Here is a 26431-nt window from a genome sequence, read left to right on the forward strand (position 1 = left end):
GATGTTAGGGGTGGGTTCTTTACCCAGAGAGTGGTGGGGGCATGGAATGTGCTGCCTGTGGGAGTGGTAGAGTCAGAATCTTTGGTGACCTTTAAGCGGCAATTGGATAGGTACATGGATGGGTGCTTAAGCTAGGACAAATGTTCGGCACAACATCGTGGGCTGAAGGGCCTGTTCTGTGCTGTATTGTTCTATGTTCTATTTATCAAATTGTTTTGCCAATAGGGTATACAAAGGAGGTGCTGCGAGTGGTGCATGAGTTAACACTTGGAGGTCATTTAGGGGTGAAGAAAACACAGGCTGAAATACAAAGACATTTTTACTAGCCTGGACTATACAGAGATGTAGTTGAATTTTGCCAGACATGTCACCCATGCCAGCAGTAAAACCTGCACCTTTGATAACTATTCCAGCATTTGAGGAACCTTTCACAAGAGTCTTGATTGATTGCACAGGTCCCCTACCTCAAATAAAAAGCAGGAATCAGTATTTATTAACAATAAAGGATGTGTCAATTAGATTTACAGAGGCAATCCCATTACGCAACATCACAGCTAAAAGGGTTGTAGAAGAATTACTTAAATTGTTTTACTAGATATGGACTGCCAATGGAGATCCAGTCAGATCAAGGATCAAACTTCACATCCAAACTATTCAAGGTGGTTATGGATAACTTGGGAATAAAACAATTCAAATCTACTGAGTACCATCTGGAATCACAGGGAACGCTAGAGAGATGGCAAACACTAAAGACCATGTTGACGGCTTTAGGTCAGGATTATCCAGATGATTGGGATAAGGAAGTTTCGTTTCTACTTTTTGTGATCAGAGGTGCACTGAGTGAATCAACCAAATTCAGTCCGTTTGAATTAAGTTTTGGGCAAGAAGTAAGAGGACTGCAAAAATTGATTCAGAAAAATTAATAAGTCAGAATTCAGAGGCCACTCATTTGGACTATGTGTCAAATTTTAGATAAAGATTAAATAGAGCTGGAGAGTTGGCTGGACAGCATTTAAAAGTGTCACAGGCATACAATCAAACAGGAAGCAGATAAGAAATCACAAATCCCCAATTTTGCAATTGGGGATAAGGTATTGGTATTACTTCAGTAACAGATGAGCCTTTTAAAGCAAGGTTTAGTGGACCTTATCAAATTGAGAGGAAATGGAGTGAGGCGAACTACTTGATAAGGACTCCAGACAGGAAGAAATCTCACAGTGTGTCATGTGAATATGCTCAAAAGGTATTTTGATCAGGAAGGAAAGCAAGAGGAGAAGGTGTTAATGATTACAGTACAGAAGGAAGAACCAATTTCAGAGGATTCTGAATTGGACATTCCTGAAATCAAATTGGATAATGAAAAAGTTGTCAAAAATTGGGATAAATTATTGAGTTACCTTCCACAAGAAAATCAAATTGACCTGAAAGAGTTATTACTATCACATGGGGAGATATGTGGAAATAAACTGGGAAGTACTAACCTAATCGTGCATGATGTAGATATAGGAGATGCTGTTCCGATTAAGCAACATCCTTATAGGCAGAACTCTCTAAAGTTGGCGCAGGTTCAGAAGGAGATAGAGAGCATGCTCCAAGATGGCATAATCAAAGTGAGTTACACTGACTGGTGCTCATCTATAAACATGGTGCCAAAGCCAGATGGTACCCAACGGTTATGTGTGGACTATTGCAAAGTCAACACCATTATAAAGACCGATGCATATCCAATTCCACAGTTGGAGGACTGTGTCGAAAAAGTGGGACAAGCAACTTACATTTCTAAGTTGAACTTGCTCAGAGACTACTGGCAAGTACCTGTGTCAGGGAGCGCAAAGGCAATTTTGACTCTCTTAACGCCAAATGGATTTTATCAGTTCTAAGTCATGCCATTTGGTATAAAAAAAGGCTCCAGCCACATTTCAGAGACTGACTAATACGGTCATTGCTGGATTATCCAACTGTGTGGTGTATAGAGATGAACTGGTGATTTTTAGTCACTCCTGGAAGGAACATTTATCAGACTTGTTCAATTTACTTTGGAAGGCAGGATTGGTGGTAAACCTAACTAAAAGTGAATTTGCCAAAGCCCAAGTCACCTTGCTGGGCCATGTTATTGGACATGGATAAATGACCCGATGGATGCGAAAACAAAACTAATTGGGGAATTTCCCAACCGTTGATGAAAAAAAGCAGTACCACGGTTTCTGGGGTTGAGTGGATTTTACCGCAAATTTGTGCCAAACTTTAGTAGTGTGGCTGCTCCACTCACCGAACAGTTAAATAAAGGGCAAGGTGTTTCAGTGGACAGAGGACTGTCAAAATGCATTTTACAGCCTAAAGACTGTTGAGTGTGGTGCTGAAAAAGCAGAGCAGGTCAGGCAGTGTCCGAGGAGCAGGATAATCAATGTTTTGGGCAAAAGCTCTTCATGAGGAAGGGGGCTGGGAGCCTTGGAGGGTGGAGACATAAATGGGACAGGGTGGGGTTTGGGGAGAAAATCTCCCAGCTTCATTCCTGATGAAGGGCTTTTGCCTGAAATGTCAATTTTCCTGCTCCTCAGATCTTGCCTGACCTGCTGTGCTTTTCCAGCACCAAACGCTCGACTCTGATCTCCATCATTTCAGTCCTCACTTTAGCCTAAAAACTGTACTAACCACTGTCTCAATATTAGCCACACCTGATTACATGAAGCCTTTCAAGGTGGCTATCAATGCCAGTGACGTGGGTGTCGGTGTGGCGCTCCTGCAGGTGGATGATGAAGGGATGGAAAGTCCCATCGAGTATTTTTCTAGGAAGTTGATCGTTCATCAACAGAAATATTCAATGGTGGAGAAGGAGACTTTAAGCTTGGTGTTGGTATTACAACATTTCAGTGTTTATATTACCAGCAATGCATCTGAGACAATCGTATACACTTATCACAACCCATTGACATTTGAGGAGAAATTTAAGGACAAAAATGTCAGACTGTTTAGATGGAGCTGGTTTGCAGCCATTCGATTTGGCAATTGTGCATGTGGGAGATCGTAAAAATGTGCTAGCCGATGAGTTATCGAGACTCGAATGAGATACGGAGGCGTTCAGTTGTGGGTGTCCTACGGCCTGAATTTGCATGGGGTTGAGCATGTTTATAGTTAGTATAGAGTATGTGTGTGTTTAGACTACTCACCAAGTTTTGAAGGGTTAAAAATAAATCCATCTTTTGGTATTGATGGTTCATCTTTTTAAGGGGGAGGTGTCACAAAGCTAGTCCCTTGTTATTTCTAAAAGCTGTTCCCTGGCTCAAGGAGACTCTATCCTTGATTTTTTTTCAGAGGGACAATAAACCGGGCCAGGCTCCAATCAGTCTGGTTTGGTATAGAGATGAAAAGTATTTTGAGAGGCCTTTTGTTGTGATGTAAACAGATGAAACTTCAGACCAAAGTGGTCAGGTTTTAGAAGTGACCTGTATAAAGAAAAAGGGAGTGGTCAGCTCTCGAGCTGAGCTGAGCTGAGCTGTTTAGTTCAGTCTTGAACTGGTAAGGAGTTCAACAGTGAGCTGTGTGGAAACTCACTCTCTCACTTTCTGCCCTTCAACTTCAACCTGTAAGCCCGTGTTCCATTGATACTGGTTTTAAAGGGAGTTTGCTTATTGGGAATGTTGTATATATTCGGAACAGCATAATCAAGTCAAGTTGGATAGGCGGAGTTCTGTAGGGGTTCTTTATTCTGTACTTTGTATTTCACGGTGTAATTTTGTGAATAAATTTTTGTTTGCTTTAAAATCTAGTAGTCAATCTAGCTAACTTACTCCGGGTAATTTTCACTGTACAATTACCGAAGCAAATTGCAAAGTTATGTCTGGGGCTGTCTGTTGAAGAATGTTTTGAGTGGTCTAGCATAGTCCATAACAATGTGTGCAAGCATCATTTGAGTGATTCATTTACATGCTTGGAAGATTTTCTTTTTTGGTGGAAGGAATATGAAGTGCATCATTTCATTGTCCTTGCTTGCATTCCACTGTATTCTCAGATGAACAGTAAAACAAACCATGCACCAAAAAATGTTCTTTGGTTTACTTGCCAGAATCGCGTAAGATGAGTGTATTAATGCAAAAACATTGGTGAGAGTGCTCATAAATTAATGTAGTACCTGTCTTCGTAAGGAAACAGAATCCACTACAGCCATGTCATCTGGTGTTCCTTCCACTGCAGAATCGCAATTTGAAATGCTATACCTAGGGAGAAAGACGAGACTATTTTCTATTATCAAAAATCAACAACCGATTCATTTCATTCAACTTTATCACACTTGCAATAAGTTAAAGAAGACCAATGTTGATGAATTACTAGTTTCACTTCCCTGCAGTTACTATATACATATCCAGATTACTTATCATGGTTGAGTTATTGATATCTTCTCTGATTATCGATATATTCATTTCTAACAGTAAGTAGTTAAATGACAAAAGAGTTGTTAATAAAGGAATTCTGCTGTAATAGTTAAACAACAACCAACTGCAGGGTTTAATTTTTTTATGAACAGATTAACAAAGCAACTGTCATTTGATGGGTACTGCAAAAGCCTCCACCTAAAACGCTGAAAAAACTTAAACTTTAAAAAGCAAGTTAAACATTTAGTATGGCAAAAGGTTGATTTTCCCTTCAATTACCTCTTCACTGGAGATGTTACCCTGTATATATATTGGAAATTGAAAAATCCAATACGGATCCAAAATCAAGAAACAAAATGAACTAATTGTGCAATTAAACTAAAAGTAAATATATATTAAACTAAAATCAAGTAAATACATATAGTAAATTGACCTCTGTACCAGATTTAACATGGGAACCAATGCAAAACTATGGTAAATAAATGCCTATTATTGATCCTATGAAAATCACAGTCAGGGTCACATGTCTCATCTATGCTTAATTCACACTATCCCTCACCCTACTAAAGTCAAGATTGTGACCTCACATTACAAACACAATTATTCAGTCTCCCAATGAGGTAAACAAGAGTTGCATCCAAATTTAATTTCTTCCCCACCTTGTACCTTCCAAAAACACTTTTTTTCTGACTTTAAAACAGGGACCAATTTAGGGGTGGCAGGGGCATAGTAATCCAGAATGCTGGGCTAATCTTTTGGGACATGAATTTGAATCCCACCATGGCAAATAGTGAAATTTGACTTTAATTTTAAAAAATTTATGGAACTAAAAGCTGGTCTCGTTGATTGTCATGAAAAATAAAAATCTGGTTCATAAATGTCATTTAAGGAAGGAAATTTGCTACCTACTGGTGATCTGGCCTAATGTGACTCCACACCAATGTAATGTGGTGAACTATTAACTGCTCTTTGAAGTTGTTTAGCACACCACTCAGTTTTATAAAATCACTTCGAAGTCTAAAGAATGTGCCAGATACTGCTTTCATCATCCTGGATGTGTCCTGTCCCATCAGCAGGAGGGGCCCAGCAAAGTGGAGGGGTTGCCCTAGGAGTCCTCAAAATTTACTTCAGACCCCAGAAGTTCTTCTGGCATCAGGTCAAACATGGACAAGGAAACCTCCCATTGTTTATCAAATATGCCTTGCCAGCAAAAAGGAAAAAAAAATCCATTTGTCCCAGTCCACCCCAATCTACCTGTTTCAGATAGATCAGTCCATGACAGTATCAGTGTGATTGAGAATAAAGTCTCACATTCATGAGGACATCCTCTATCTTGCACGACCTAGGTATGAAGTGGGATGAACTCAAAACTCGACATCCACGAGTGCTGTCGATCATTAACAACAGCAGCAGAATGTATTCAACCACAGGCTGCAACCTCTGCCTGAAATATCCTCCACAGTACCATTACTGTCCAACCCTGGTTCGATGGAGAGTGCAGGACAGCTGCCAGGAGCAGCACGATGCATACCTAAAAGTGAAGTGTCAACCTGGTGACGCTACCTAACAGGACATCTTGCATGCCAAAGAGCAGAAGCTTGCAATATACAGGGCTAAACAATGCCACAATCAATCAGATCTAAGCTTAGCAGCCACTTCCAGTCATCAATGGTGATGGATAACTAAACATCTAATGGAAGGAGAAAGCCCCAAAAATAACCCCATTCTCAAATGATAGGGAACCCTGCAAAAGACAAAACTGAAATATTTGCATCTGTCTTAAGCCAGAAGTATTGGGTAGATAATCCATTTCATCCTCATCCCGAGATCCTCAGCGTTACAGATGCCAGTCTTCATTCAATTCACTCTGTGATATCAAGAAACAACTGCAGGCATTGGATACTGCAAAGGCCATGGGCCCTGATAATATTCCAGGAACTGGAACAGGGCTGGCTTCTGGTCCAGACCTTGCCATGCCCTCAGCCAAACTGCTTGGAGTATAGCTAAAACACTTGCATTTACCCAACAATGCAGGTTATGCACTGTGCACAAAAAGCAGAACAAATTCAACCAAATAAATTACTGCCCAATACTACTCTTCATTATGAGCAAACTGATGAAAGGAGTCAGCAATAGTACTAAAAATCAGCATTTTACAACACTGTTTGGATTCTGCCAGAGCCACTCAGCTCCTAACCTCATCACAGCCTTATTACAGCCTTGTTCAAATACAAAAAAAAGAGCTGAATTTCAGGTGAGGGAAGCATGATTATTCTTGACAACACAGCATTTGACTTTGGCTAGTGGAGTCATGCCTGGCACAAAGGAAAATGGCTGTGGTTTCTGAAGGTCAATAATCTCAGCCTCAGGACATCACTGTAGGAACTCCTCTGCGTAGTGGCCCAGGCCCAAACATCTTTAATTGTTACATCAATGACATTTCATTCATCTTAATGGTCAGGAGTAGGGATGTTTATTAATGACTACATGATAATCAGCACCATCTGCAGCTCCTCACATACTGAAGCAGCTCATGTCAATTTGCAGCAAGACCTGGACAATATCCAGGCTTGGCCTTATAAATAACAAATAACATGCACTCCACACAAATGCCTGACATTTACTATTTCTAATGAGAGAAAATCTAAACATTACACTTTAACATTCAATGACATTATGATCGCTAAATTCTCCCACTACCAACATTGTGGGGGTTACCACTGACCAGAAACTGAACTGGAGCAGCCATATAAGTATTGCAGCTGTAAGGGCAGTTCAGAGGCTAGGAATTCTCAGCTGAGCACTTCAACCTTCACAACGTCTACTAAACCACTGCCCCACCCCCACATAGTCTGTTTGCTATCTCCAAGCCACAAATGTGATGAAACACCCCCACTTGCGTGGATGAGTGCAGCTCCAACAGTCCAGACATTTGACACCATCCAGGACAAAACAGCTCACTTGATTGTCACCCCATCCTTCAAATTATCTGGATTTTAAATGTTTCATTCTTTGATTACTCAGATGATCAATTCTTGTCACAACAATCTTGCAAGTAATAAACTTTATCCTTGCTTAGTGATGTGTTAATCAAACAATTTCAAAAGTTGAGAAACAAAGGAGAGGGGCTAATATCAAAGCCTAAAACAGAGACCACAAATGGCCATATTTACCTGGAACAATCAAGCTGAGGGTTCGATGACGTAGAACAAGTTGACCCACCATGAAGTACTGCTCTGGTTTCCAGAAAAAGACACAATAGGACAGATGACAGTATTCAGGATATAGAATGGCAAAGGAAACGACAGGAATAAATACACGCAGACTTAGACAGATAGATCTTAGATTATTATAACTATAAGATGCAATGTTACTTTTCCATTGAAAGTACAACTTCCATTAGCATTTGGCCTTTAAATGTTGCAAAAGACCTGACTTTTTAGTTTTGAAAACCAAATCGTCAGGACTCATTTTAAATTATGTAGAAGTATATTCCCATGCACTGCTTTATGATACACAGTAATGGCCTTAATTGTTCACAATCTCCACTGTACTCTCCATACTGCACCCTTTCAGAACCAACTCTAGATATCATCACACACAGGTGAAACCCAGATGAAATTACCTGTTACACCTTCAAAATGACTGTGCAAAGGATCTGGGGGGGTGGGACTAATCCACAACATCAACTTCTGATATTTTTAAATACATTTAGCTGTATAGTATATCATTTCATGCAAAGTGGGCTTTATTAGTTAAGCCTCATTTGTTACCCTAGCTGCCTTGCAGAAGGTGGTGGCAAGCTGCCTTCTTGAACCACAGTAGTCCATGTGGTGCAGGTACAACCATGGTACCAATATAAAGACAGAGTTCCAGAAGTTTTATCATGTGACCTGAAGGTACAACAATATAGTTTCATTTTGGGACAGTATGTGGTTTAGAAGGAAACTTACAGGTGACGGTGTTCCCATCCATCTGCCCTTGTTCTTCAAGGTGATTGAGGTTAAGGTTATGGAAGGTACTGCTAAACAAGACTTGGTGAGTTATTGCAGATCTATCTTGTGTGCAGGTGGTGGAGGGAGTGTAAGTTTAAGGTGGTCAATGGGGTGTTGTTGGAATTGCACTTGAGTGGAAACTATTCCATCACATCCTTGATTTGTGCCTTATCAAACTCAAGGTTTTACAGAACGGAAGAGCAACTTACAAAGAACTTGTTGGAAAGGGTAGAAGAGGAAGAGCATACACAGTCCATAAGGTACAACAACTGTAAGTTCATTCTTTTGCAGTCATCCTTAGAGTCTTTCACAAGTCAGTAGTATGTAAACCATTTTGCATGACAGTGCACAAGCAAAAAGTATGCATATCAAACCGATACATCATTACACAGAAAAGCAACCTCACCCCTACCACTCAGGTTATACTGGTAAGCTTGAGACAGTCTTTCAGAAGCAGTTATTTAATTCTTTTGCTTTAAATAAAATGTCAGACAAATGTTAGGTCCTACAGTGGTTGGTAAGAATTGGTGAATGAAAATAAAAGTTGGACTTTTAGTTTGCTTTTAAATGTATTTTATGGTTTGATTCACTTGTCTGGAGTGGGGAAAGAGAAGAAAGGATTTTGATGGCTTTGTTGCACTTTTACATGCTTGGAAAAGCAAAACTTATAATTAAATACGGTGTCATTAAATGTATATAAGAACCTGTAACCTTTGATTGTAAGTAAATAATTTTCAAAAGCAAGAATTTTGTAGGCTACACCAGTTCAGTTGCATGCTGATCAATCTCCTCCAACACAAGATACAATATAGCAGCACTATAATCACTTACAATACTTCACATCATTAGAATTAAAAAAGAAAATAGCTGAACTAAAGCACTGTTTGCCAATAAACAACCTGTGTAAGCTAGAGAATTTCAAAATATAATTGCAAATTACTGCATATTTAAAATACAATAATAGATTGTTTATAAGCAAGTAAAACTCTTGCTTGGCAGGCAGGTCCAAAGTTCACTTTTTATTCACTAAATATATGCTTTCTTGAAAACACCTTTGAATATATATTTAAGCAATAATTAATATACTGATTGTTACTAGCCATTCAATTTCAAAACAAAGTAACAGGAGGATATTCAGCTTTTGGAACACATATCCTTACGCCCAAATGTGTTGGCTGTACTTGAAGTTTAAAATAAACTAGTTCATTATTAAAAATATTTTTCAGTCCAATGTCAGCTGTTTGACTACAACTGAGCACTTGCACACTTCTTTTGCAGGACTGGTATGAACATGCAGTAATATGCTACATGCTGTTTACAAACAATATTAGTTTTAACATTGTTTAAAGAATGTCCAGACATAGGGAGATTTATGTACCATACAAAACTAAACAGGGGTGCAAAGTAAGCAAGCCTGATTTTCTACTAAATAGGAAGGATAGCCCGCATAATTTAAGCAAAAATTATTAAAATGCCTTTGACATTTGATAAACTGGCTAAATTAAGGTTAAATTGCTGTCATCAAGCATGCATAAGGAAAATTACCTGTGCTGTTTTCAGTAAATTAAAGAAGGTGCTTGATTTACAATGTGGCTACAATAGTTTATGTAGCCTTCAATGTTGCTGATTTAGGAATTTTCCTCAGATAACAAATACAACTTTTTTTTTTAAAAAAAGTGCACTTTCTTAGTCTCGATTTTATCAATTTCCAACATATTACAAACTGCTACAACCAGTTTTTGCAAGAAATATGCAATTCGCTTTTCAGTCAATAAAATCAAGGACTTCAGTAAGACGTTCAACAAGGTTCGCATGGTAGACTGGTTAACAAGTCTACATCACGTGGAATACAGGGAGAACTAGCTACTTGGATACAGAACTAGTTCAACAGTAGGAGACAGAGGGTAGCGGTGAAGGAACAAAAACACAAGTTGCTGGAAAAGCTCAGCAGGTCTGGCAGCATCTTTGAGAATAAATCAGCGTTAACATTTTGGGTCTGCTGATCCTTCCACAGAACAGTGAAGGGCTGCTTTTTGGACTGCTGGCCTGTGACCAGGGGACTGTTGGTGGGTGCATTGCTTTTCGACATTTATATAAAGATCCGGATGTGAATATGGGAGGTATAGTTAGTAAATTTGCACAAAATTTGGTGTGCAGTGGACAGCAAAGAACATTGCCTCAGAGTACAATGGGACCTTGATTAGTTGGGCTGAGGAGTGGTAGATGGTAAATGAGAGGTGCTACATTTGGAAGAGCAAATCAGAGCAGGAACTATACATTTAATGCTAAGGTCCTGAACAAAGACACCATGGAGTGCAGGCTCATTGTTCCTTGAAGCTGGAGTCACAGATAGACAGGATAGTGAAGGAGATATTTGGCATGCTTGCCTTTATTGGTCAGTGCATTGAGTATAGGAGTCGAGAGGCCATGTTGCTGCTGTACAGGACATTGGTTCTGCCACTATTGGAATACTGTGTTCTGGTCTCCTTGCTATAGGTAAGATGTTAAAACTTGAAAATGTTCAGGAAAGGTTTCAAGGATGTTGCCAGGGTTGGAGGGTTTTAGCTATGGGGTGAGGCTGAATAGGTTGAGACTGTTTTCCTTGGAGTATCAGAGGATGAAGGATGACTGCATAGAGGTTTATAAAATCATGAGAGACATGGATAGGCAAGGTCTTTTCCCTAGGGTAGGAGAGTTCAAAACTAGAGGGCATACGTTTGAGATGAGAGGGGAAAGATTTAAACAGGATCTAAGGGACAACTTTTTCACAGAGGGGTGTTGCATGTATGGAATGAACTGCCAGAGGAAATGGTGGAGTCTGCTACAATTACAAATAAAAGGCATCTGGATGGGTATATGAATAAGAAGGGTTTAGAGGGATGTGGGACAAATGCTGGCAAATGGGACTAGATTAATTTAGGATATCTAAATGGTTGGCATGGATGAGTTGGACTCAAGGGTCTGTTTCCGTGCTGTACACCTCTATGACTCTAACTGCTGAATTATAGTAAAATCCATCATCAAGCCCACTACTTGATAAGAAATTATTCCAACCATATACTTTGCTTTAGACAGGTTTGGATTTTTCCTCCAGGATATTGGCCTGGTTCTTATTTAATTAGAAAAGATTCACTGCAGCGACTCATCTATTCTCCTGACATCACTTCCCAAAAAGTAAAAACAATGACTGCAGATGCTGGAAACCAGATTTTGGATTAGTGGTGCTGGAAGAGCACAGCAGTTCAGGCAGCTCCTCGGATGGACTACCATTTCAAAGCTCCCCTCCAAGTCACACATCAACATTGCACTGCCGCATTGTTGCTGGGTCAAAATCCTCAAACTCGTACTGAATAACATTGTGGAAATATTTTCATCTAACAAACTGCAGTTCAAGAAGATGATTCATCGCCTCAAGGACAAATGCAGTTGAGCAATGAATACCACATCCCATGATTGAAAAACATTGAGCACCATGTAATGATACTGTGAAGGGCAAAACCAAACCAAAAGGTACCAGGAACAACTCAGCTACAAAGAAGTAAAGCTACATTTTTGGCTCATTTTTGTAAAGTTACAAAACCTCTTTTACAAAAGACAGTACAAGCTGAGGTCGCGTGTACTGAAGAAAAGAAAAGATGTGGCTAATCTAGTTCTCCACAGATGAACACTGGGCTAATTGAGGCCATCATTTCTAATGTGAATACCAATCTTTTTTCCATCCACCCTTTGTTTCCTTTGAAGAGTTGATTTACTGATTATGTATCAAAGGCATTGGTCTCCTTTTAATAACTCATCCAACAAGGCAATATTTATGCAATTGACTATTTGATCACCAGGGATAGGGTGGAAAGAGCAGACGAGATTTCATAAACAAATACAATCTTTCCTCTCCCAACAACACACATGTGCATACCTTTATTAAGGGCTACTGCAGAGTGAAAAAACTCTGACTGATTTCTCCCATCTTATCCCAGGTATGCTGATATCAACTATTACTAACAAAATTTTCAAAAGGGTTCTGGAGATCTTCCTCTCAATAAAAGACATTTGAAGTTTTTAAGAGGTAGTTCTGCAAACTGCAGTACTCTGAAGCTTGTATAATTGCCTACAAGGATTGCAGGCAATTTCCCTAATTTCTTTTCAATGTCAACATTTGCCTCTCCTTACCTCATTCCCCCCATCAGCACCCTGCTCCACTGGTTTTCTTGCTTCTTCTAGGAGTGTGTGCAGTGTTTTGGATGGGAAAAGGTGGAGGATTAGATGGATTTTACCAACGAGCAGGAGTAAATTTGAGTATACCAATGCACCAGCTGCTCCTTTTACATACTTTTCCATTTCGGTTCATTACATTATAAATTGAAACTGGAACAACTATAATCTACATGGTCAGTTACACCCAGGTTTACAAAAAACTATGTTTTTCTTTGTTATATGGTTACAGTCTGTTTGCTGCCAGTTCATTGGGACTTGCTACTTCCAGCAGATAGGGCAGTTTCACATTTCTACCAAAGTAACCCAGTCTTATACTTTTCCATTGACAGCTAGACTGAGAATACAAACTCATGGTGTAGGGAAGATGCAGGAACGAATTTATACTCCACGACCAAACACTAACAGTGAATTTTAGACCTGCCTTTTACTCTTAGATGTACTATCAGACTGAAGCCCCTGCTTCTAAATGTATACATTATAGTGAAGTAATGCCTATGACAAGAAATTAGCATCTTCAACTGTATTACAACACAACACAATTGAATTCCAACAGCCAATCACCTTCTGCGATTTTCATCTAGCATGTCCATGACTTGCTGGTAGGCCCTACGGGTGGTGGAGTGGATTATTGACAAAATGCCATGTGGAGAGTATACGTTTGGTCCATCTTCAGAGGAGATGAGTGGAGGATAAAGACGAGGTTCAAGCTGAGGTTGGGGAGTTGGTGTCACTCTGTCCATATGCACACAACAGTGTAAGAGAAAAACATGGAAATCAGATTCAGACAGAAGTACAAATAACAGACAGTGCGATTCATATAAGTGATATCGTACAGCACTAGTCTCTAGTTACTTCCAGGCTCTGAAGATAGTTTATTTTAAAGGTGACATCCATTGATGGTGCACCTTCATGTGATTTGCTCATATTTTTTAAAAATTCAAGATATTAACAAAGTATGGATATCAAATTCCTTCGGAAACTTTGGAATGGAAAGCAGATAAACAGAAGAAACAGTAGTCAAGGGGATCCCCGTGAAATATACTTCATCCATAACATTATTACAGATGTAAGAATGATATTTTCTTCCCACCCCACCTCTGCCAGCTTTCAAGTGCATCACGTGTAGTTAATTTAAAAGACAAATACTCAGATCTGAAGTAAACAGTATTTCAATGGACACATCTCAGTCTGCCTTTTGCTTATCGCATCAATGCCAATACTATGCGACAGAAGAATTCCAAGGGATCCTCTTGGCTTGTGTTACTTCCATCATGTACACTGAATACAATGAACAATACAGAAGGTTTAACTATCTTGTAGATGGAAACACTGTACTCTTAAACAATCCATTCAAGTAATATTTCAGTAAGCTACCACCTCTGAGGTAACAAAGTGTCAGTGAAATGAAGTGAAAAATTTCAGAATATTTAAAAAAATCAGAATTTTAAAAACTAGAAAAATAATTTTTTTCCTAAAGATGACCCTACCTCACCCCAAATTTCTGACATGCCAGTTCAATCTAACATTAGAAAAATTTTAGACTTTACATTCAAAATTTTTATAATTCTGCAATGTTGTGACTATGACCAGCTACAGCCATACAGAACTCGGTAAGATAGTGAATAGGCTGGAGGTCAAGGTTACAACTATAGGATTTTGTTTCTGTCTCTTTCATTTAATAGGTGGATTATTTGAACTTGAGTATAGAAGCAGAAGCCCCAAGCCTTCAGGAGCAAAGACATGTAGTCCTGCCAAAATTGAATTGAAGCATCACACCCCAGAAGCTTTTTGTTGCTGGATTGGAGGATTTAAATTAAAATGCTTAAATGGAAGCATAATAAAATGGAAAAAAGGTATTCTAAACTCAAATGTGCATTCTGAATCCCCAATAAAGTTGAGCAGGTGCAATACAGTCAATTTCCCACAGGATGGAAGGAACAAATAATAAATTGAACAGGTGACCTAAAACTGTTCTACAACACTAGCAAGTAATGCTTTGCAAAGCAGCTTTGATTGAGGTTAAAAAGATGGAATATCACATCACCAAATAACTGAATTCTGAGGATTTTGTTTAAACCATGAAAGAAAAATAATCAGGGTCTTTTTGTAGAGACATACATGTTCACTCTCACCTTTTTTTGTTTGAGAAACCAATAATGCATTTGCACAATATACTTTGAATAAATAAAGGGTCAACGTCATCTGGTACACTGACAGGCAAATGGAAAATCTGTGTCGCTTCTAGAACCTCACAATCTTGCACTTTGCCCAGCCATCACCCTCTTGCAATAGGAATAACGTGCATATGGGGAGAAGATGAGGTAGTGGTAATTTGCAGTGGTAATTAGTAATCCATTGGATCAAATCACACCATGACAGCCAGCAGAATTTAAATTAAATTAATAAATCTGGGATAAAAGCAAGTCTCCGTAATGATGAACATGAAGCTATCATGAATGGTCATAAAAACCCATCTGTTATTTTGTGTCTTTTAGGGACAGGAATTTGCTGTCCTTACCCATCTGGCCAGATGAGACTCTAAACCCACAGGTGAAAACAGATGGAAAACAAACGCTAGTATGGCCAGGATGCAGACATCCCATTAAAAAAACTGAAATAATTCCTTCAGCCAGAAACCAAATGGTTCAGTCACCATTTAAAATTCCTGCCAAGCGATAAAAAGAAGTTGCTACTGCAGAAGGTCAGTGAGTGGGAAAGCAACTGTGGACACAGCATCCAAACTTTACTCGATTGCTCTTCCTCTTTTAAATATTAAGAAAACCACAACATTGATTTGTTAAATAAATTACATATACATCCTCCCCAAAATGAAGAATTAATTATATTAGATTCTTTGAAAGTTTTCAAATATGAAATGATTTTGTAATTCAATTGAGATAATGCCCTTAGGTTTAAACTTTCATTGTGGCTTCTTCTATTCCTGAGTCCAATTTTGTTTCATTCATTTCCAACAAACCCTGTTGAATTTAAATACAAGATGAATGGATATAAAAGATCCAAGTTCTGGGCATCAAGTTGCCTATATTCCAGCTGAGCTTTACTACATTAAAGTAATAATAATGCTAATAATCTTCTCAGGGGCTTTTCAATATTCCCCAGCTTTTAAAATAACTTCTTAAAAAACATAACTTTTGGATTCAGGTAACTAATATAAATACAAGGAAAGATTAACCGACTTTTTCTAATGTATAAATGCAATAGAGATGCCTAAGAACATCATGAGTGTAGCTTGCAGCCACAGTTTTGAAATAAAATGTTAAAAGGGGTTTAACCAGTCTGTCACTTGATATGAACTAGAGATGAAATTAATAATTCAATATTTCTAAACCATACAATTGAGATTAATATTTCTGTACCCTAATACAATCCTTAACTATTGTAAAATCATATTGGATTGCATATTTTCCTCCTTTAACCAGGATGGTCAGTGTGTTGCCTGGTTTAATACATGCATTAAAATATTAATCCCATCAATTAAATGCAATTCACATTTCCCCAGCAGACTGTCAGGCCCTTGTTAATTAAATTATGCAAATCACTGCTTCTATTTGTTCTCATATTTGCTAAGAGTGTTCTAGGATTGCCGCCATCTTCATTTAGTTACAGTTTAAAACAATAAGTCACAATAAGTATGTGTGACATATTACACCCCCAAATGTTGTACATTGTGTACAATTTCAGGTCAGTAAAGGGTGAACTAATATTCTTTGTTCTTTCAACTTGATGGCTACACAGGGACAACCCATCCTGTTACAAAAACCACCAGCTTAGATTCTTCCATGAACAGTCATTTTTAAGTTCACTGTATAGTACAGAATTATTATAAATCATTTTTTGAAATTTATTTTAAAAGAACTAAAATGATTATTCCACTACAATGAAACAATGGAGTGGAGAAAATTGATAGGCAACACAATATTTAATTGTTACATCTGCTTGAATCAACATTGACTGCAATGGTCTCTGATTGAAGTACAGTAAATCAAACAGTACTTCATGTTTAAACTCTTAATTACATATTTATTTATTACAAAGGTTTCAAAGCTAACTTATTGTTCAACTTCCTGTTTGCTGAATCAAAGGTTAAACGAAAACAGCTCCTGTCTGATGGTAATACAATGAACTTTGATCAAGGCCATTAAAATGTATATTCTAATACAAAACTTAAATTTACTGTAGGACAAAGGACTTCATCAAGAGGAATATGTACTCAAGAATCCGAAATACTTTCTGACAATTTATTTGTACAAAATAAATTCAGAAGCGGATAATAACTAAGTCCTGGATTATTACAAACCAAAATGGACATATTTAAAAGGAGTTTAACAATGACTATAACGACATAGGATCCAAGACATAACTTACCCAGTTATGTTGGAAAAAGAGTATGCCAAAGAACAAAAGAACTTCATTAAAGGAAGAAAGAAAAGGATTATTGCAGCTTTCAACAGAACTGAAATAGTGCCCAAGGCCTACTTACATAGAGTCTGTTCTTACAAGCTGCCCATTCTGTCGGGTAGCATTTTCACTCATTGAACGCTCCCTCCGCACACGACTGTGTGAACGAAACTGAAAAGAACACGTTCAAGTTAGCAGACAGAGTTGTCTAAATGAGGTAGAGGTAGCTATCAACATCTAACATTTCCCTAATCAAAGCAGAATGTGAATCAAATGAGCAACTTTTCTCATTCCACAATCATCTCTTCAGTTTCTCCACTTTTTCCTGATGCATCTAATCCTTTTGCTTTGCCCAGTAATGAAATGTAATTTTTAAAAAAATTCGACTTAATCAGCAATGACTAAAATTTTGGATAAGCTGCCAAACCAAGATCTCCACATTAAAAAGAAAAAAATATTTTTCTGCAGCAGCATAGGCAATCATACATTTTCTATACACTACTGGAAATGTTTCTAGCATAAGCACAGTTTAAAAAGAAAACTACTCATACAAAGCTTGCCTGATGATACTATAATGTCAGAAGGTGGAAGTACTTAAAACAAATGAAGAAACCATTAGATGATAAATCGCGACAGATATTTACAGGATTAATTGGGGAACAAAATGATCGAGTTCTCCAAAGGACATGTTAGCTCATGGTCAACTGTTCTGGGCACCTATTTAAGTGTTTTGAGATTTGGAGTGATTAAGCATAAATTTCATTGGGAAAAAAAGCTCTTTGCTTTATGTTCCTGTGACAGAAAAACACATTTTGCTTAACATTCCATTATGTCACGTAACAAAGCCAATCCCTTCGTCACTCTTTTACCCTGAGCGTGTACTCGTATACACCTACTGTAGTTTACTGAAGTGTGATGAGAAATAACTACATTTCCACAGGTTACATTAAATTTAGCTGAGCTGTCCAAGTTCTTATATTTCCTTGTGAGCATTTAGCTGTAAATATTTTAGAGGCAAACAATTCAGTAAGACATTTAAATATCAACAACTTTCCATACTATTTCTTAATATTTTCATCACAAAGTCTGACAGTGGCATACCAATACATCATATTCACTATAAGCCCATTCATACTGGCACAAACCTAAATTACCAATCTTTCCATCATCCCTGCTCCCTCTAATCGGTTTCCAATACCCATAATGGAAGAAGCTACTCTATCAGTGATAAGAAACATCTACATCATGAACTTTGCCAATTTAAGTTTAATTAATTTTAACTGAACAAATTTCCTTTTACACAAAACTTACTTATTACTCCCTCTATAACAACAACTTCCATTAAGCCAAGGGTCAGCTTTCACTATATTGGCTTTATCTTGCAGACTGCAACCTACATACTAGTCAGCAGACAGAGAAGTCTGATACAAGTTATCAAAAAAAAAACTTGATTCTACCTATTATAACTATAAGAAACTACTTCATAAACTAATAATTTACAGCACACCACGTGACTGCACACTTGCCTATATAGAGTTCTGAGAGAGGTGGCTGAGGAAATAGCAGAGGCATTGGTTGAGATCTTTCAAGAGTCACTGGAGTCAGGAAAGGTCCCGGATGATTGGAAGATGGCTGTTGTAACCCCCTTGTTCAAGAAAGGATCAAGGCAAAAGATGGAAAATTATAGGCCAATCAGCTTAACCTCGGTTGTTGGTAAAATTCTAGAATCCATCATTAAGGATGAGGTTTCTAAATTCTTGGAAGAGCAGAGTCTGATTAGAACAAGTCAACATGGATTTAGTAAAGGGAGGTCATGCCTGACAAACCTGTTGGAATTTTTTGAAGAGGTAACAAGTAGGTTAGACCAGGGAAACCCAGTGGATGTGATCTATCTAGACTTTCAAAAGGCCTTTGATAAGGTGCCACACGGGAGGCTGCTGAGCAAGGTGAGAGCCCATGGTGTTCGAGGTGAGCTGCTGGAATGGATTGAGGATTCTGGATGAAATCCGAGAGAATGGCAGAGGCATGGTGAGACTGTAGGGAGGGAGGCTGCTTGAACTGCAGAGATTAAAGACTTCCACTTGGATTTTCCAGAAAATGAATCAGGCCTGAAGGACTGACCAGGAAGGCCACACCCACGACAGAAAAATCCAAGCACCTCAAGTGACCAAGCAGCTGCTATCTCTAAGTCAGAGCTCCATGCCAGCTGTTATTGTTAGCCACTAGTTTGGGAAGCTCTGTTCTGGGTCATTCACCAGAAGAATGCAGAGTAGTCCCATTTAGGGACATGGTTTTGTTTACTCAATAGCACTGACAAGGGGTAGTTTATAGTATCGCACATTTGCAGTTTGCAACAGAGACAAATTTCTCTTTGGGTTCTCGTGAACTTTCCTGACAGTATAACAACAGCCTGAACCTCAGCATGTCCATGGTTACTCTTTAACTCATATCCTTTTCACATCAAGACTACCCACTGCCACCAGCTCACGCAGCCATCTAGTGATGAAACACTTCCAATGACATCCCTTCCTGACTACAACAATCCAGTGCTCTCTGGCCAACATTCCATCTCCCATCCACAAGCTTTCGCTCATCCAGAATTCTCATGCCCGCATTCTACCTCACATCAAGTCCTGTAACTCATCTCCAAGTTGGCGGACCTCCATTCCGCTGTCCCCCACTACTCTACAGGCTAAATGTCTTCAAGGCCGAGATTGATAGATTCTTGTTGTCTCGAGGAATTAAGGGCTACGGGGAGAACGCTGGTAAGTGGAGCTGAAATGCGCATCAGCCATGATTGAATGGCGGAGTGGACTTGATGGGCCGAATGGCCTTACTTCCACTCCTATGTCTTATGGTCTTATGGTCTTATACAGTCGATTCTGCTATAACGTGTGTTTCCTCAACTCGAATTGGCTTTAATGCGATTGAAGAATTTAGATTGTTATTTGGACAACTTGAACTTCCCTTACATGTGATGGCTATAATGCGATTCCGACTCCATTCGTTTATATGGCATGGCTATTGCACAATTTTCTTAGAATGAGAGATCACAACAGAGCGGGCGATTGCTTTATCTGTACCAACCATGTTAGATTGAAGAGAAATCAAGCCTGCTTCAAATACAATGAATTGAATGACTCAATTATTGTCAAACATGCTCAAATTAATAATCGCCATATCCAACTGTTGAACTCTAGATTCATTCATCTCACACTGTTTTACAAGACACATCAGGGAAACCAAAAAGACTATCAACACCACACCATACCCCAGACAGTGACCTTCTCATCAGCAAGAACTGACTATCATTATTGAAGAATCATTACTATCTATTCTGCACAATTGACTGATCAATAGCAAGTATGTTAACATATACTTACCTATTACCTACAACAAAAAAAAGCATGTAACAATAGTATTACATATTTTGTTGAAGTGTAGTCCTGTGACATTAATTTTTCATTGTGCTTTGTGAGAGACACAGAATTAGGGTGCAATAGATTATACTTATATCATTACTTTACCTCATCACTTTGTTGTGTTGAAGCAACAGGTCGCTCAAGATCCAAGAAATCTAAAGGTTGTTCACTTAAAGTGAGCACACGAGGAGGGGTTTTCAATGCCAAAGGTTCTGTAGGGGTTGATGTCATAAGATCAAGATCCCTTGGTCTAGTATTGTTATTGTCACCTAAAACAAAAACCAGCATAGTTTGTCAACCTTTATAAGGTTTCCTTGATTGTACAATTATATTATTTTATCAAAACACTAATTGCTAAGCAAAAAACACTACCAACTAAAAGAATGACCAGCACTATTGTGAAATGCAGAGTCAACAGTATGGTATGGCATGAAGGTGGTATGTAATAGCATAAGATCATAAGATGTAGAAGCAGAGGTAGGCTATTTAAATGTCGAGTTGAAAAATGTGGTGCTGGAAAAACACAGCAGACCAGGCAGCATCCGAGGAGCAGGAGAATCGACATTTCGGGCATAAGCCCTTCTTCAGGAATGAGGCTGGTGTGCCAAGTGGGCTGAGGGAATTTGGGAGAAGGGCGTTGGGAATACAATAGGTGGAAGGAGGTGAGGGTGATAGACTGGAGAGGGGGTGGGGGCGGAGAGGTTGGGAAAAAGATCGAGGGTCAAGAGGACGGTGCTGAATCCGGGGGTTGGGACTGAGATAAGGTGGGGGGAAGGGAAATGAGGAAGCTGGAGAAGTCTACATTCATCCCGTGTGTTTGGAGGGTTTCTAGGCGGAAGATGAGGCGCTCTTCCTCCAGGTGTCATGTGGTCAGGGTCTGGCGATGGAGGAGACCAAGGACCTGGATGTCCTTGGTGGAGTGGGAGGGGGAGTTAAAGTGTTCAGCCACGGGGCGGTTGGGTTGGTTGGTGCGGGTGTCCCAGAGGTGTTCCATGAAACATTCCGAAAGTAGTCGGCCTGTCTCCCCAATGTAGAGGAGACCACATCGGGTGCAGCGGATACAGTAAATGATGTGTTTGGAGGTGCAGGTGAATTTGCGACGGATATGGAAGGATCCATTGGGGCCATGGAGGGAGGTGAGGGTGGAGGTGTGGGCGCACGTTTTGCACTTCTTGCGGTTGCAGGGGAAGGTGCCGGGAGTGGAGGTTGGGTTGGTGGGGGGTATGGACCTGATGAGGCAGTCGCGGAGATGGTGGTCTCTCCAGAACGTTGATAGGGGTGGGGAGGGAAATATATCCCTGGTGGTGGGGTCTGTTTGGAGGTGGCGGAAATGACAGAGGATGATACGATGTATCCAGAGGTTGGTGAGGTGGAAGGCGAGGACCAGTGGGTTCTGTCCTGGTGGTGATTGGAGGGGTGGGGTTCAAGGGCAGAGGTGCAGGAAGTGGAGGAGATGCGGTGGAGAGCATTGTCGACCACGTCGGAGGGGAAATTGCGGTGTTTGAAGAAGGAGGCCGTTTGGGTAGTTCAGTAGTGGAATTGGTTCTCCTGGGAGCAGATGTGGCAGAGGCGAAGGAATTGGGAATATGGGATGGCATTTTTACAGGGGGCAGGGTGGGAAGAGGTGTAATCTAGGTAGCTGTGGGAGTCGGTCGGTTTGTAGTAAAACGCCTGTGTTGAGTCGGTTGCCCGAGATAGAAATGGAGAGATCTAGAAAGGAGAGGGAGGAGTCTGAGACGGTCCAGGTAAATTTGAGGTCGGGGTGGAAGGTGTTAGTAAAGTGGATGAACTGTTCAACCTCCACGTGGGAGGACGAGAGGTAGTTTGGCGCACCGATCTTTACACTGCTGAAGCTAGACGCGAATTCGTGGATACCTCCTCCTACTGCCCCCTTGACTATAACCCACTGGTCCTTGCCTTCCACCCCACCAACCTCTGGATACATCGTGTCATCCTCCGTCATTTCCGCCACCTCCAAACAGACCCCACCAGCAGGGATATATTTCCCTCCCCACCCCTATCAGCGTTCTGGAGAGACCACTCCCTCCATGACTCCCTCGTCAGGTCCACACCTCCCACCAACCCAACCTCCACTCCCAGCACCTTCCCCTGCAACCGCAAGAAGTGCAAACTTGCGCCCACACCTCCGCCCTCACCTCCCTCCAAGGCCCCAATGGATCCTTCCATATCCGTCGCAAATTCACCTGCACCTCCAAACACATCATTTACTGTATCCGCTGCACCCGATGTGGTCTCCTCTACATTGGGGAGACAGGCCGCCTACTTGCGGAATGTTTCATGGAACACCTCTGGGACACCCGCACCAACCAACCCAACCGCCCCGTGGCTGAACACTTTAACTCCCCCTCCCACTCCACCAAGGACATCCAGGTCCTTGGTCTCCTCCATCGCCAGACCCTGACCACATGACACCTGGAGGAAGAGCGTCTCGTCTTCCGCCTAGAAACCCTCCAACCACATGGAATGAATATAGACTTCTCCAGCTTCCTCATTTCCCCTCCTCCCCACCTTATCTCAGTTCCAACCCCCGGATTCAGCACCGCCCTCTTGACCTGCAATCTTCTTCCCGACCTCTCCGCCCCCACCCTCTCTCCGGTCTATCACCCTCACCTAAACCTCATTCCACCTATCGCATTCCCAACGCCCCGCTCCCAAGTCCCTCCTCCCTTTTATCTTAGCCTGCTTGGCATACCCTCCTCATTCCTGAAGAAGGGTTTATGCCCAAAAGGTCGATTCTGCCACTCCTTTGATGCTGGTTAACCTGCTGCGCTTTTCCAGCAACACATTTTAAACTCTCCTGCTCCTCGGATGCTGCCTGGCCTGCTGTGTTTTTCCAGCACTACATTTTTCAACCCTGGTCTCCAGCATCTGCAGTACTCACTTTCTCCTATTTAAATGTCGAGTCCACTCTACCATTAAATGCGATCATTGTTGATCTGACAAACCTCAACCCACTTTCCTGCCTTTTTCCCTTAAATTATATAGACTATTGTATGGATTATTTTTTGGACTCAAAAGGTTTTTAAAAAGATTACAACTTCACAAATCTCTGCTCTGAAATATAAATTATGCCACAAGTATACAATAAAATGGGTATCAAAGTATTTATCATATACCATGGGTTCAAGAACCACTCCTATGCATGATGGCGAAAGAGGATGCATTCATAACACAGCCAAATAGGTTGAGTAAGAATCTGCAAATCCTTCCAAAATACATCAATAGCAGGTGGTGACTGTAGAGGAGATTCCTGCTCTCTTGATTGCTGAGGACAAAAATCAAATCCTCTACTCAAGTATCCAAAGCTCCAAATTACAAAATGCACATTGCCACAGAACTCAAGACTCCTTCAGAGATCAGTTGGCTCAGTAAACTGGGCTACTATTGTTAACTGGTTTGGTGCCAATGTAATGGGGTTCAATCTCCGATCTAATTGGAGTGGATTCGGCACCTGGTTCATTGCCTTGGTCATGGCGGAGATTGGGACATTGTGGGTGGAAACTAACTATGAGAAGAACACTGCAAAAGTAGAGTCAGAGATGTACCGCATGGAAACAGACCCTTCGGTCCAATTGTCCATGCCGACCAGATATCCTAACTTAATCTAGCCCCATTTGCCAGCACTTGGCCCTTTATCCCTCTAAACCCTTCCTATTCATATACCCATCCAGATGCCTTTTAAATGCTGTAGTTTGTTTCTTTCTTCAGAACGAAGATGGAACACTTAGGTCAGATAACCTAGAAGGATCTGTGTGTGTGCAAAGAATGTAATACCTCATTATGTACATAAGACACAGGAGCAGGCTGAACTACCTCATCTCCATTTGCAAAGTTCTCTCGGGTAGAGAATTACAAACTTTGGTACCTTGCTTGCACTGCATTTGGAAAGACAGGGTTTGATTAGGAGTAGTCAGCATGGCTTTGTGAGTCGGAGATCATGCCTCACAAATTTGTTAGAGTTCTTTGATGAAATAACCAGGAAAGTTGATGAGGGCAGGGTGGTAGATGTAGTCGACACAGACTTCAGTAAGGCCTTTGATCAGATTCCACATGGTAAGCTGTTCTGAAGGTCAGAATCATGGAATCCAGGGGGATTTGGCAAATTGGACACAAAATTGTCTGGATTGTATGAATCTGGATCAGTGGTGCTGGAAGAGCACAGCAATTCAGGCAGCATCCGAGGACAGGCAAAATCGACGTTTCAGGTAAAAGCCCTTCATCAGGAATAAAGGCAGAGAGCCTGAAGCGTGGAGTGTGGAAGGATGCCTGTCGGACTGGAGGCCTGTGACTAGGGGAGTGCCTCAGGGGTTGGCGCTGGGCCCATTACTGTTTGTTATTGATATCAATGATTTGGAATGTCGAATCAAGGTAGGAGTTTCATGGTGAATATTAGAGCCTTAAGGAGTTTAGTGTAACAGAGGGATCTTGGAGTTCAGGTTCACAGTTCACTGAAAGTGGAGTCATAGGTAGGCAGGACAGTGAAGAAGGCTTTTGGCATACTGACCTTCATCACACAGGGCACTGAGCATAGAAGTTTGGAAGTTATGTTGCAGTTATACAGGACATTGGTGAGGCCGCACTTGGAGTATCACGTTCAGTTTGGGTCACTTTGTTTACATGAAAGATATTACTAAAATGAAAAGAGTGCAGAAGAAATTTACAAGGATGTTGTCTGGACTCAATGGTCCTAGTTATAGGGAGAGGTTGGACAAACTAGGACATTTTTCCTTAAAGTGTAGGAGACTGAGGGGGGAGGTTATAGATGTGTATAAGATCATGAGAGGCATGGATAGGGTGAATGCACTCAGTCTTTTCCAGTGTTGGGGAATCGAGGACTAGAGGGCATCAGTTTAAGGTTAGAGGGGAAAGAATAAAAGGGAACCCAAGGGGCAACTACTTTAAAAATGCAGAGGGTGGCACGCATATGGAATGAGCTGCCAACAGACATGTTTGATGCAGGTAGATTAATAACATTTAAATGCATTTGGACAAACACATGGATAGGAAAGGATAAGAAAGATATGCGCCAAGTGCAAGGAAATGGGGTTTGCGTGGATGGACATTTTGATCAGCATGGACCAATTTGGACCAAAGGAAAGCCTTCAGAAATGGGATAATGAGAATCCAGAGAAAGTATATTCCTGTTAGGGCGAAAGGAAAGGCTGGTAGGTATAGGGAATGCTGGATGATTAAAGAAATTGAGGGTTTGGTTAAGAAAAACAAGGAAGCATATGTCAGGTATAGATAGGATAGATCGAGTGAATCCTTAGAAGAGTATAAAGGAAGTAGGAGTATACTTAAGAGGAAATCAGGAGGGCAAAAAAAGGGGACATGAGATAGCTTTGGCAAATAGAATTAAGGAGAACCAAAGAGTTTTTACAAATTCATTAAGGGCAAAAGGGTAACTAGGGAGAGAATAGGGCCCCTCAAGGCGACCTTTGTGTGGAGCCGCAGAAAATGGGGGAGATACCAAATGAGTATTTTTCATCAGTATTTACTGTGGAGAAGGATATGGAACATATAGATTGTAGGAAAATAGATGGTGACACCTTGCAAAAAGTCCATGTTACAGAGGAGGAAGTGCTGGATTTCTTGAAACGCATAAAAGTGGATAAATCCCCAGGACCTGATCAGGTGCACCCAAGAACTCTGTGGGAAGCTAGAGAAGTGATTGCTGGGCCTCTTGCATCGATAGTCACAGGTGAGGTGCCAGAAGACTATAGGTTGGCTTACATGGTGCCACTGTTTAAGAAGGGTGGTAAGGACAAGCCAGGGAACTATAGACCGGTGAGCCTGATGTCGGTGGTGGGCAAGGACTGATTAGGGATAGTCAACATGGCTTTGTGTGTGGGAAATCATGTCTCACAAATTTGATTGAGTTTTTTGAGGAAGTAACAAAGAGGATTGATCAGGGCAGAGCTGTAAATGTGATCTATATGGACTTCTGTTTGGCATTCAACAAGGTTTCCCATGGGAGACTGATTAGCAAGGT

General features: G+C 40.5%; 1 protein-coding gene across 6 annotated transcripts in view; it reads right to left on the minus strand.

The window, feature by feature from the left end:
* Window positions 1–26431, minus strand: part of mffa (mitochondrial fission factor a) — a 45743-nt gene that overhangs the window by 8453 nt on the left and 10859 nt on the right. For 3 of the 6 annotated variants that reach the window (XM_043702854.1, XM_043702855.1, XM_043702857.1), the window contains 5 exons: window positions 20524–20687; window positions 17079–17167; window positions 13139–13309; window positions 7544–7606; window positions 4130–4214 (listed from right to left, as the gene is read on the minus strand). In XM_043702854.1, coding sequence (XP_043558789.1) covers window positions 4130–4214; window positions 7544–7606; window positions 13139–13309; window positions 17079–17167; window positions 20524–20687 — 572 coding nt within the window. The remainder of the gene's footprint in view (window positions 1–4129; window positions 4215–7543; window positions 7607–13138; window positions 13310–17078; window positions 17168–20523; window positions 20688–26431) is intronic. The other 3 variants (XM_043702858.1, XM_043702856.1, XM_043702859.1) reach the window with 3 other exon arrangements.

The sequence above is a fragment of the Chiloscyllium plagiosum genome, chromosome 13, assembly GCF_004010195.1.
Source record: "Chiloscyllium plagiosum isolate BGI_BamShark_2017 chromosome 13, ASM401019v2, whole genome shotgun sequence".
Lineage (NCBI taxonomy): Eukaryota > Metazoa > Chordata > Chondrichthyes > Orectolobiformes > Hemiscylliidae > Chiloscyllium > Chiloscyllium plagiosum.